Source organism: Halichondria panicea, chromosome 13 (genome assembly GCF_963675165.1).
Source record: "Halichondria panicea chromosome 13, odHalPani1.1, whole genome shotgun sequence".
Taxonomy (NCBI): Eukaryota; Metazoa; Porifera; class Demospongiae; order Suberitida; family Halichondriidae; genus Halichondria; species Halichondria panicea.
In genome coordinates this window covers 3526402-3539252 of record NC_087389.1, presented here as the reverse complement: position 1 = coordinate 3539252, position 12851 = coordinate 3526402, and the positions used below count along the sequence as shown (strand labels likewise).

Below are 12851 nucleotides of genomic sequence, written 5' to 3'. Positions count from 1 at the left end.
CCGTCTCAAGCCATAAAAGTTTTATTTTATGGCTGGGGCTGGGGAGGGGCACGCCCATCTAGATCTAGTATTTTATAGCCAGTAACTCAGCATAGCAATCCATCATCCTTGCCTTGAGCATTAGTTTACCTCTTAGATCTACAAGTTTATACTGGGGGTACGTCAGGCCGGTGCCGATGGGGATTAGTTTATGTTTGACAAGTGCATTACTTTGTAGATTACTGAATTCCTAACCACTCTATAGTATCTTGTACTCGTTCTGATGAGAGGTCAGTGTGTTGACAAAATGAGTACATGTACATGTACAGTTTTGTGATCAATCCATTAATTTAAATGACAAATTTTCTGTTTATTGATGCTAACAGGCAGACAAGCTGCTACAAACACACACACCACAAACACAAGTCCAAAGAGGAGGAAGACGAGTCTATAGTCTAGTGGGTAGCCCAGTCCAGCAGCTGTCGCCGACAGACTCACAGAGAACAGCTTGCCAGACAATAGAGCAGAAAGAGCCCTGCATGATACAGCTTAAATGAGGAAACATTTTTCACTATACTACTACATGTACAGTACTTGAAAAGCATTTCCATAACTGTGCAGAGCTGTTTCACTATGACTTCACTAATGTTGTGCAGTCACCAGACGCATAAATGTGCATAACTATGATTATGTGTGTGCATGTGTGCGTATGTATAATGCATGTAGGGTTCCAACAACTCAGTTATAATTATTGAGTGTGTTTATTTGCTGCATAGTGTCCCCTCAATGATTATAGGTAATAAAAAATAAAAAAGATATGAATTTTAATCAACACCTGTTACAGAGATGTAAAAAGGTCAAGGTAGTGTCTGTTTGTGTTGAGTTTGACCAGGAGCACATTACAGAAGGAGCGTCTTACCTCGGGAATCGCATCTCGTGGAAGTTTGCAAAGCATGACCTTATATGCAAAACCACTAAGTGGGTCTGCGGGCGAGTGCTAATTGAGCTGACGGTGCACTTTTACCAAGCATAGGTCAATAAAAGTGAAAAGCTACAGCTAGCTAGTTAGCTATAGGCCTGGTAGTAAGCTCTCTCTTCTAAGAACCCCAGTAAGACTCCCTACTGCAAAAACAAAACGCCTAGTATGTGTTAGTCTAAGTTAGCAAACTTTCTATGTACAAAGTGACTGGATATGCTCCTATTTTAGAACTTTCTGTACCTCACCAGTCTCTTCCATGATGTATACCAACATCCATCAAAGATCTAGCTATTCATTTTAGCTCTTTCTGGCTCAACCTAGCTAGCTCTCCTGCTGCTGCACTACATACAAAAATCCGTTTATAATGATATTCACAGGCTGACCGCGGTTTGTAATTTATACACCACTTACACACTTTTCTTATAAGGCAATGCGGCGTTTAGGAAAGCACACGAGATGCGATTTTCGAACCCATGCACAGTTAGACGCTCCTTCTGTAATGTGCTCCTGGTTTGACCTCAGAGGAGGTACGACAGGCGCGGTGCAGCTCAGGCAATTAGCCTCTGATTGAACAATAATTATTCGCCCACGTCGTATGTTTCTGCTGAGAGTAATCAGAGGCTAATTACTTGAGCTGCACCGCACCTGTCGGACCTCCTCTGGGTCAAACCCATTCAATTGGTCAAAACCACTTGCACGTGATCTGACATGTGCCAGGGAGAGGGTCTGGCATTTCCGCCACGCCCATTTTTTGACTGTCTGAAAACCAATAAAAGTGACTCTGTTTGCCAGACTCTCTCCCTGGGAGGAGTCTGGCCTCGAGACTAGGTTTGACCGTAGATAGAAGACAGAGGAGGTACGACAGGCGCGGTGCAGCTCAAATAATTAGCCTCTGATTACTCTCAGCAAAAACATACGACGTGGGCGGTGCGTGGGCGGATAATTATTGTTAATTGCCTGAGCTGCACCGCACCTGTCGTACCTCCTCTGTATAGAAGAGAAATGGATTGGCAACGGGGGCAGTTCACGTAATGCTTTTACATTGAATGTACACAAATAGATGGGCCTGAAACCATCCGTGTTTCGCTCTAAAACTCCCGCGAAAACTCGGGAAACTTATTGTGTCTAATGCCTACTTCTCAAAGACCCCTCCAACACTTAAAGACATGCCCCTGATGGTAGGTATCATTTAGAAATGAATAAAATACAATCTTGATTTTCGTGAAGTAGCTAGATGGTACACAGAGCCTCTGTCAGAGGCTTTTTCATGCTTATGTTCCTATAGCACCTATGATATAGCTAAAGTTGTGTTACTAAGTAGTGTGCTATGTCCCAAATCGCCACACAAATGAGGTGAAGTTGATGTTTAGCAGTAGAACTGCTTGTAGACTTTTTTACAAACGGCAAAAACAATTCTCATGAATTATTCATGTTTAGACTCCCACGTTAGAAGTAAGCCTCGAGGCGAAACACGGATGGTACCGGAAGTGCACTCCGTTGCCAATCCCTTTCTCTTCTATCTATGGTTTGACTGTCATACTGTTGTCAAACTTGTTCATACTTCACTGAAATTCAATTATACCATCGGATTCTTTGTTAAAGAGCGCTTCTATCTACAATTATACTTTACAGCTATAAGCTTCAACCAGCTAAAAGTCATACAGAAAGTCCCTGGCATAATTATTTCTCATAGCTAAATGAATTAGTCATAATTTATCACATAACTTCTGGGGCCGAAGTAGACTTTAGTCTATTCACCTTGATAACGATGAACAAGAAGAACCAATCCCATTAACTGTTCCCAGGTTCACAAAGAGTACAGAGTTATTGATGAAAGTTGCCACACAATTGAAGATCATCGTCAAACAACTCTGAATCACAATCAAGACGGAGGACACTAGTAGCCACAGCACCGATTTCCTACATGTATAAGAATAGACTAGGTACTACACAACAGGTATATCTTCTAAAACTGTGCACTATCTATAGTTATTATGGTGCACTGTCCTCTAGCTGTTACAGCAGAGAATTGAGTGACTTATTCTTAGAATTAGGAAGGATGCAATGATCTAGATCTGCCACACATTAACTATAGAAGAGCAATAACCTACATGTTGTAGAAGTAATGGACATTTGGCAGGAGCATCATTGCAGGAATTAAAATCACCAAAAGTAGGTAATACAATCTCAACAGACCAAACTTCCTCTCTAACTGCGAAGAAAGTACATGTAATACCAGTCAAAATAGCAATACAAAGAATTTAATAGACTCTACTGTATAGCTCGACATTTTCGAGGGGCTTAACTTTAGCTGTTTTCGTAGGTTAGCAATCCTACACGAAAATTAATTCCACGAAAATTGTTCGAATTATCTGCTATAACGTGCAAAATTAAAGGCGTGGCCTAGGAATACTTCTGGTAAGCAGTCACCCACGAAATTTATTCAACGAAATACTTCTTAGAGGCCATTCCACGAAATTTAAGTACCTCGAAAATTTCGCGCTATATACGGTATAGCAATTAATACACTCACTGTTGTGCCATATTGGACAAACATACCAGTGGAAAGAGGATCAATGAAGATGGTACAATGGCCACTCCAGAAATGGTCAACGTTACCCCAATCTCATTGAGACTAAGCCCAAGTCCACCTATGAATACAACAAAGCAATTCACAGCAGCAAGCTACAACCTTTTTGCAAATCTATTATTTAGTGCAACGCCATTACCTAATGCAGATATTTACCGAGATGTGGTGATGTTTTTGCCCAAATGGAGTAGATATCATTGAAACTAACATCTACACTTGAAAACAGGACATAAACGAGAATAGAGAGTCCAGTAGCCCTGTCACAACTGCATGAATCGAAACAGGAAAAATCAACAAGTAAAATCACACAACAGTTGCTAGGTTTAGAAGTCAAGTTTATTGGTGAAAACTAGTCACATGTAAATCGCATTACTACATAATTAGTTCCTGTAGCACTTACAGCACTAGAACACAAACTCTCTTCACATAATTCTTGAACCAAGTTCCGAAATCCTTTGTCCTCTGTTTGAAACCAGTCCTACGAGTCTTTTTGCCTATGATTGCTGGCTCAATTAACCCAGCTTGCTCAGGGTCTTCCCCGTTTTGAACACTATGTTCGTCACAATTGTCTTCAGTGTTGCCATACTGAATTTGGCAGTTGGACACATCAGCAGCTTCAGTAGTTGGTGTATTCGTAGCGTTGATTTGTGAGTTAGGACATCTATCGACTTTGTTGATTGTTTGCTTTCTTCTTGCGCATGAGATGTGCATGTATCAAGCATTAAACGTTAAGTATATTGATGAACCTTTACAGTAACATTCCAATTAAACTGAGTCTGGTGAGCACTGATAAAACAGTATGTTCTGGAAGCAACCGTCTTAGCAACTTACTTGCCAGTTGCAAGAGTTTCAGGCAACAGCAGCAATGACAGTACTGCAGAGACAGCACACAGTAGAGTTGTCAACATACACGGTGGAGAGTAGGGGAACTGAGACAAGAACTCTCTCACTGTCTCACCTATATGGAGGGAAGAAAACCTGTACATACATGTATAGCTTTAGTAAATTTATTTACTGCATGGTTTAAACATCAAACCTGCATGCATGGTGATGGGTAAAGCCAACATAGCCTAAGGTACGCCACGCTAATTCAAATCACAGATACGTACCATACAATATATACGACCTCATTAATAATTATATCCAAATGCTTGCTAGAGCCCAATAACCAGCCAACTATATACCGATTATTAGCTATTAGCGCATGCGCTCATGGGGTCAACAGCAGAGCTCTATACGCTCCACCCAGTAACCGGATTTCTCTGTGACGAAAGATGACCCGATAGCTACCTAGAAAGTGAGCAAACAAGCAACCCAACTGGATCTATGTTAGAGTTCATTTTACAGTTCATTTTACACATTGAAATGAAACATTCATATTGACCATGAATTGGAACAAAAAGGTTCCAAGTCCACCTCGTCTATGTATTACATTCTCTCGACAATGTAACAGCGTGCCCAGAGAGTCCGTCCAGATTATTATAGCTACATGCACTGTACAAACCTATAGCTAGCTCATAGATAAACGAAATTAGCCGAATCAAGTCTGCTAATAATTATCCTTCCTAAAACTGGAAAAGCGCTTCAATTCGAGTATAAAAACCTTCAGTTGAGCATGTGCTTAAAATAAAAATACGCTTATAATCAAGTAAGCGTAATAATCCAGTTTCTATATGGTATAGGGTTTAGAATAACAATTTAATGGTCTTACATGCACTGTACTGTTTAGTATGCGCCAACAGAGGCTGTTCACTGATATGTCCTCAATCAATCTGACATTACATTTTATACACATGAACTCACTCTCCACAGTTACGTTGTACTGTCCGATGGGGTCAGAGATGGCTGCAGACACAGCTGGTCCCACAACCAAAGCAAGCCCCCAGGCTGTACCCAACAGAGCCACTCCAAAAGACTGGTTTGAGTCGTCGGACACTTCAGATACTATTGCCTTTGATATCGGGATTACACCTACACAGCAAACCAATACATATGTAGGCTGTTGCTAAGCTAGTGCATTTCTAGTAGCCAATAGGTTTTGGGATCACGTAGATATGCTCAAAATTATGCCCAGTCATATATTAAAATTTCCTCTATAAAAGACTGTGGTCAATCTGAAAGCAGTTAGGTATATTAAGATGGAGTCAACTACAATGTACACCACAGTGGTTTACAGTGTCATGCAGTTTCAGATATCTGTTAATGGTATGGATGGCAGGCTCACCGTTACAAAGACCAGAAGCAAATCGAAAAGCAATTGCCATCCCATAATTAACAGAGAATCCAAAAACGAATGCTGACAGCCCAACCAGCAAAATACTGCCAATAATTGTCGGTTTTCGACCTTTGTAATCGGCCAGAGCACCCCATAAATAGCTACAAAAGAAACGACAGGCTTGAGTGTAATATAATGCTAACCACAGAACTGTCCCAATGAGATATTCACAGCAAGCCAACATAATTTAATGGAGGTCTGTATTAGTTGCAAATGTGTTTCTGGTCAGCGGTAAAATGGTTCCAGCCTCTGGAAGTATGGCAAGCCAAGCCTATCAAAACTATGTGATCTAAAATCCAATGTGGATCGTTATACTAGGGATACATTAGAGTGCAACCTCGCTATGCATTATTCATCACTCTGTTCAGCTCTGACATTCAATAATGTTGGGGTGTGTCAGAGGTAGCTGGGCGGAACTGGAATGAAGGATCGAATTGTCACGAATCGTCAATTTAAGAACCATTGTCTAGCTTATGAGCAGAACGCTTCAAAAAGGACCTTCTGAGCTGTAGAAGAATGGAGCTAAGTGTCCTCGTCAGTACAATCACTAACATGTCCTCCAACTTTGAAGTCAAACCGTTACAGTCTGCAGCAACCAGAGCCACTAGTTCGATTGAAGTGTCTGGCGCCCTTTTTTATCCAAAATCTCGATGTGACCTCGCTTCGCTCGGAATGACGCCTTGATATAGTAATTTCCGATGGAATATATACCGTCGTGGGACAATCTTCTATGACATCGTAAATCATGTTGTCATATTCGATCGTCATGTCAAGTCTTACACTCACATGCATGGGGGGGGGGCCATGCAAAAGAAAATGGTGTTCAATGTGTTCGATTGCGTGGGCATGATTGAATCTACTATAATAGCTAGGGGGAGTGTTTTTAGCGTTACAATGTCATAACATCATTCCACGATCGTATATTCCATCGTATATCATGGCGTCACAACGATTCACGTTGGATTTTAATTGTGATGGGTTTGGCTTGCCATAAATTATGGAAGCAATTACTTTAATCAAACAGCTTATTTAATTGTCCCTGTATAATTGGAGCAGTCATTACAGCTAGTGCACCTCACGTGCACAAAACAAGCATATAGCTATATCGCCCTGGAAACAAGGCTAGCAATAAAGCTATTGGTGCCTGGAATATTGCTCTCAACACGAGTGATCGTCAAGATACTTAAAATGGGAACTGCTCGCCCAGAAAAATATCAGGAATAAATATAAGTGTCCAATTATAAGGTTCCATTTCCCTAGCCTCAAATCCACCACTTTTGCAACGTGGCCTGTCAAACAGGAAACTAAGTCAAAGAGGAAACTGGGTAACCGGCATGTATCAATGTTTTGTGGGTGAAAAACTTTTGCAAATAAGTCAAATCAGCAGAAAAATTGACCCTTTGCAATTGCGTTCTGGCAAGAATTTACCAGTACTAATTTAGGCTTTGCGATTATCGAATTGATCAACCCGTGCAAATTAAGTTCAATGCTCGCAAAACATCACAGTAATAATTATGGTAGACTATCTTGGCCAACTAGAAACACGTTGCAACTAATTACACAAACCTAATTAACAGGTAAGGATTGTTCTAACCTTCCACATATCCGACCAAACAGTACAGCAGAAACAACAATACCAGCATACGTTGCTACAAAGACAAACAAGTACATGCACATACAGATCCAAAAACATGTCATACCAACTGAGTTCTCTGGTAGCCAGGGAAGCAGTGACTCGACCATGAATGGTAGGAAGGGAAAAAGCATGGATAGATTATACACTGCACAGAACTGTGGAAAAAAAGAACGAATGACTTTCGAACAAACATAACACAATAAAGTTACTGTTTGCTCTGCGAGTAAACTTGAGTGACATTATCGATTATGCTCTGACGAAAGCTTGTCTATATAACAACATAGATAACTTGAAACCATCAACATTCGTGCAGCATACATTGCAAAAAGATACTGTTAGGTAGATCTTCAATAGCCTCTTAGAGGGTAGCCTGGATGAGCATAGCTGCACATACTGCCTGAATTTCCCCATTTCTCCAGCTAGTGCCTAGCGCCTCTTTATCATCCGGTAAAGGGTCATTCATAGTATGAATCATACTAAATTCCAATACCGGTAATCATAGAAACAGATAAAGGTCAATCATAAATAAAGGTCGGTCTTTCTATAATCATAGAACAAATAAATAGATAAAGATCAGTCTTCTATTATTTTTTGTTTATTGATGCTAACAGGCAGACAAGCGACAAACAACACACACAAGAGATAGGTTAGTCCGAACATGAGAAAGACAAATCTGTAGTCGATAGGGTATCCATAGCCATTCATAGTAGCAGACAAACTGAGGGAAAACATACCTCCTGCCACCACTGGAGCCAACGACCTATAGTAGGAGGAATAAGTGATTAAATCCAGGGATCGTGGTACGTAGTTGGTAGTAGTACTAGTTAATTACCTTCCAAATGAGGTGAGAGAGGTGGCTAGGCCATTGATGGTTCCAAGCTTGTCAAAGGTGACAGAATTGTTGATGAAGAGAATACTACAACTCACAGCGACCCCAATGCATATTTGGTTAATGATCAGTGTTAGACACAGCACGAACCACAACAGACCTCTCCTGAAAGAACAAGGATATAGGAGAGTGTTGTCTAGTTTTAAAAGTACAAAATGGCTTGCAACAGTTACATATACAGTGGAACCTCCATTAATAACCACCTGCATGAAACAGTCGAGGACTGAGGTCTGGATTGAAACTACATAGACTTCAATGTAGAGCAACCTCTCAAGAACGGCCACCTCTCTACTCTGTATAACGAGCAGATTTATAGTCCCCTATCAGTTTTAGAAATTGAAAATAACCTCTCAAGACAGACAACCACACCCTGAACCAGCAGAAAATTATTACAGTGCTTACATTAACATCAAAATGAGCTACATGAAACAGACACCATTGGGGAACAGCCGTTAGTGAGGTGGTCTTACATGTAGTTGAGATGCACATAAATGCTGATGAGTCAATTCCCCTCATAAATTCCTGACTGTTATAGTAGTCTTGGAGCTTTGCTAACTGCTTCTCTAGGTCATACAAGCCTAAGGCTGGGACGAGCTACATGTATGACTTCTATGGTTTCCATGACTGTTGTAATTCTTACCATGGACTCAAGTAATGGATATTTGGGATGAGCATGGTGAATGGAATGAGCACGATCAATGCACCATAGCACGCATTGATGGAGCCAAACTTTTTCTCAAGCTGCATTGAGATAGAAAACAGGCAAAATTACGGTGATTTGAAGGCTAAATACCACATCAATAAAAGGGGCCCAGATAAAATTAAGTGACTGGTACACATTTGAGCCTACGTATCAAAACCACGAACAAGAGGGAGAAGGTTATAATTATGAGCAAAGGCAGGGCTAATTCAGCGTAAAGCAGATGCATACTACAATTATACAATTTATAGTAAACACGTCACAGTAACTCACGCACCAGTGGGTAGAGGAATAAAGAGAATGGCAGGAAGACGACTCCATCTATAGTGAGGGCTAGGCCAATCTCACGCAGACTGAACCCAAGACCTCCTGCAAGATGATCATTATAGTAAATTAACCCAGGTGGCTCACTATAATAATTATGCAGATTCCCCCACAAATAACATTAATAGGTTAATTACTAGATCAACAGAGCTACTTATATACATACATATACATACAGGTACAATGTTTAGTGAGGACACATGTGCCTCAACATAAGGGAACAGGGATACTTAATATACTTACAATCAGCACTGCTTACAATAATGTTTATTGTACTAATCACCACGTAGCATCCATCTAAATATGTTTACCAAGGTGTGGTGAAGTTTTTGCCCAGACTGGAAACACTTCATTCCATCCGATCAGAGCGAAGGAAAATGTGCAATACATTAGCAGTGAAAGAGACACATTTCGATCCCTGGGTGGAAGATAGTACACAGTTATCACACGAAGGCCATATAGAATACATGTTACTACAGCCAGGATTTACCTGAAGCGAACGAGAAGACAACCCAAGGTTGATAAAATTCAGCAGGTACATTCAATTTTACACAGTCTTACCATAGATAGAGGCAATGATTTCTGAGAGAAATCTTGATTGACTTCCCCCTAACGTTAGTGCCCCAGCTTAGTCTTCCACGAACAACTACTTCATCACCACTCGACTCACTAGAGGCTGCATCACTTAGCTCCTCGCGTTCTGTGTTTTCAGAAACTTCTTCTATACTTTCATTATTACAGTCATGACTGCTACTCGCTGTCTTTTCTGAATTTGAAACATTCTCAACAGGTAAACCGTCTGTAGTTAAAGCTATTGAATCTTTGTCGAGAGTGCTCGATACAATTCCGTTTTCACAGTCAGCACTTGAGATAGAATGCTCTGCTAGTTGCTCAGAAGAGTCTTGCAGGACTTCATTCACAATCAGAGCAGCTGACTCAGAATCATCAAATTGAGTGTCAGATGTCACTTTGGAGTTGTCCTTGTTCGTAGTCATTTCAATGTCTTTTTTTGATATCTCACTTCTCTTCAGATTTCTGCAAGACAAAAAATACAGGTGACTTGGAACAAAATCAGCAATACATGCACGTATGTACAAAACAAGTACATTAGGAAGCTCACTTTAAGCGCACATGGCAAAATAAAAGCTCTAAATGTTTCCTCACTAAATCATCGTGGTCCACATTAACTACAGATAATTATGTGGTAGCCTTGTGTCAGTTACTAAGGTACATGCTATACAGTGGTTACCTACAGTGTATAATTATAACAATCACCCCTATAGGCTAACTGCAATATAAATGCCACATGGTTGAGGCCCCTCCTCCTCCTGGTGCTATTGCAAATCTGTGAATTTTGAACTGTTTTTTCTCCTCGGCCAAATCATACTAGCAACACCTCCATGTCCAAAAATGTGTTTTCTAGAGGTGCCTGTTTTAAGGCTCTAATGCACATACCGTATTGCGTGAAAGTTTTGGGGGTACTTAAATTTCGTTGAACGGCCTTGAATAAATTTCGTGGGTTGACTGCTTACCGGAAGCATTCCCAGGCCACACTATTAATCTTTGCACATTATAGCGGATAATTTGAACAATTTTCGTGTGAGATTGCTAACCCACGAAAACAGCGAAAATTACAAGCCCCTCGAAAGTTTCGCTTTATACAGTATATACATTGCTTACCTCTTCAAGCCTAGTGTTTCTGGGACCATAAAAAAGTAGACGACTGCTGACACGACGCACAGCAGCAGATTGACCAGGCATGGCAGAGAGTAGGGAAACCGAGTTAGAAACTCTCTTACAACATAGTCTGCATGAGTATACATGAGTATACATGTAGGATTCATTCATTTGCAGTCACTACATCAAAACATTGCAAATTTAGATATCCCTGTGACACAAGATGGGATCTAGTATTGTTAGCTAGTTATGAATTTCAAACATACGACTAAATAGTTTCTAGCGCATGGAAATCTAGGTACAAAGAAAAGCAAAGCCCATCTGCATTCACTAAAACCTCACTGTCAATGGTAAGGTTGTACTGTCCAATGGGGTCAGAGATAGACCCAGAGACGGCTGGTCCCAGGATGATACCTAGCCCCCATGAGGCTCCCAGAATAGTCACACCAAACGCTTGAGTTGAGTCATCAGACACCTCAGACACTACCGCTTTGATAGCACCTACCGAACCTGATAGTACATGTATTTAAATATAATATAATCGAACAAGTTGGGACTAAGACTATGTACTAAAGTCGGGCCAGGAACGAGGCTACCCTGAAGGTCACTTACTAGTTGCGTTCGCTAGTTAACCATTTCATGGCCTAGCTGTCTTGCTTAAAAAAATAAAAAGCACCGCTGGCCCGGTGCTGATGCCTCAGTGGAGATGCCAATGCTAAATAACATAAGCGAGCATCAAACATAGCAAATTTTAATCACTTCGCAAAAACCTATATACCAAATCATAATCCTTGTCAGAACATAGTTTTCACTCACAAAACATTCTAGTAATACGGTATTAATAATCAAGTTGCACATGTCCATTTCACTGGTGAAAGATTTAAAGCCTTTTTTTAAGCTCATGCAGTGTATTTTAAGATACACACACGAGGTTATACGGAACTATTTACCATTAGTCAGTCCCACCAGGAATCTAAAGATGACAGCCATGGCAAAGTTGACACTGAGTCCGAATATGCTTGACGAGAGACCTACTAGAAGCAGCCCAACAATAATGACAGGCTTCCGTCCTTTGCGATCCGATATAGCACCCCATATGTAACTGTGGAGATTACCTACATGTAGGTCTAGAATACACAATCAGACAGTATACATTGTCTTGCAGCTCAGGCCGAGTACATAGTAACCACGTACCTCCCAATCGTTCTCCCAACGAACATGGCTGAGGCAATAATACCAGCATACGTGGCTATGAGAAGGAGAGAAATTAGAACAGTCAATCTAAACCTTTACTTTACAGAGCAAACCCTAGGAATTCGGTAATTTGATCTACTTTTATCTTCCATTATCCCGGCCCATACACTAGGTCTTGGGCAAGGCTTTATACTATTGATCAGTAACTCTGAGGAGCTCACCAACTTGAGTCTCGTTCTCGAGTAGCCATGGTAACAGGAACTCTACCATGAATGGTAAGAAAGGGAACATCATCGTGATGGAAAATGCACTACTAAACTGTGTGTACGTGGGTAAAGTAACAGATGAGGAATTAATGTACATTTGACATCCACTCAAACTCACCATTGCTAGAAAAGCTGCAAAGTATATCTTTGCTATTTTCCTTGGGATTTTGGGAATCTTGGTCCTGCAGTTTGGCCCACAGGCTGTACATCTTGGAGATCTGCTCCTGAAGCAGCTGAATAAGGATGAGCAGCATCCAGCCATCTTTCTTAAAATCTCATCAACAAAAATTTTGCTGTCAAAGGTCGTGTGATAAACATAATTATTTTGCGCCAGTTATTTTG

At 40.7% G+C, this 12851-nt stretch overlaps 2 protein-coding genes across 9 annotated transcripts; both read right to left on the bottom strand.

Annotated features, from left to right (window-relative positions):
- Positions 1–298: 298 nt before the first annotated feature.
- Positions 299–7914, bottom strand: LOC135346700 (uncharacterized). Of its 8 annotated transcripts, none has more exons than XM_064544412.1 (12): positions 7778–7906; positions 7669–7727; positions 7524–7614; positions 7418–7472; positions 5352–5519; positions 4380–4506; positions 3949–4239; positions 3705–3814; positions 3518–3609; positions 3070–3170; positions 2717–2878; positions 299–514 (listed from the first exon to the last, which is right to left on the bottom strand). In XM_064544412.1, the coding sequence occupies exons 1-12, from the start codon at positions 7868–7870 to the stop codon at positions 325–327; spliced, it is 1539 nt and encodes a 512-aa protein (XP_064400482.1). In that variant the 5' UTR covers positions 7871–7906; the 3' UTR covers positions 299–324. The 8 variants fall into 8 exon arrangements, 7 of the variants coding, with proteins under 7 accessions (XP_064400482.1, XP_064400479.1, XP_064400483.1 ...); XM_064544409.1 differs by lacking the exon at positions 7669–7727 and adding an exon at positions 5773–5924 and having other exon boundaries at positions 300–514; positions 7778–7914; XM_064544413.1 differs by adding an exon at positions 5773–5924 and having other exon boundaries at positions 300–514; positions 7669–7907.
- A 54-nt stretch (positions 7915–7968) lies between these two features.
- LOC135346696 (uncharacterized) lies at positions 7969–12835 on the bottom strand. Its single transcript, XM_064544407.1, has 12 exons — positions 12628–12835; positions 12465–12561; positions 12244–12298; positions 12000–12151; positions 11392–11559; positions 11053–11179; positions 9934–10407; positions 9684–9790; positions 9326–9417; positions 8989–9089; positions 8292–8453; positions 7969–8219 (listed from the first exon to the last, which is right to left on the bottom strand). The coding sequence occupies exons 1-12, from the start codon at positions 12769–12771 to the stop codon at positions 8033–8035; spliced, it is 1866 nt and encodes a 621-aa protein (XP_064400477.1). The 5' UTR covers positions 12772–12835; the 3' UTR covers positions 7969–8032.
- Positions 12836–12851: the final 16 nt, after the last annotated feature.

Coding starts and splice junctions, on each gene's coding strand:
- LOC135346700 (XM_064544409.1), bottom strand. CDS start 7,870: ATGGGGAAATTCAGGCAGTATGTGCAGCTATGCTCATCCAGGCTACCC. Junction 4,507..5,351: donor GTACAACGTAACTGTGGAGA/GTGAGTTCATGT, acceptor CCCTCCATATAG/GTGAGACAGTGAGAGAGTTC. Junction 3,610..3,704: donor AAAAACATCACCACATCTCG/GTAAATATCTGC, acceptor TTGTATTCATAG/GTGGACTTGGGCTTAGTCTC.
- LOC135346696 (XM_064544407.1), bottom strand. CDS start 12,771: ATGGCTGGATGCTGCTCATCCTTATTCAGCTGCTTCAGGAGCAGATCT. Junction 12,299..12,464: donor CGAGAACGAGACTCAAGTTG/GTGAGCTCCTCA, acceptor TCCTTCTCATAG/CCACGTATGCTGGTATTATT. Junction 12,152..12,243: donor GTTGGGAGAACGATTGGGAG/GTACGTGGTTAC, acceptor TAATCTCCACAG/TTACATATGGGGTGCTATAT.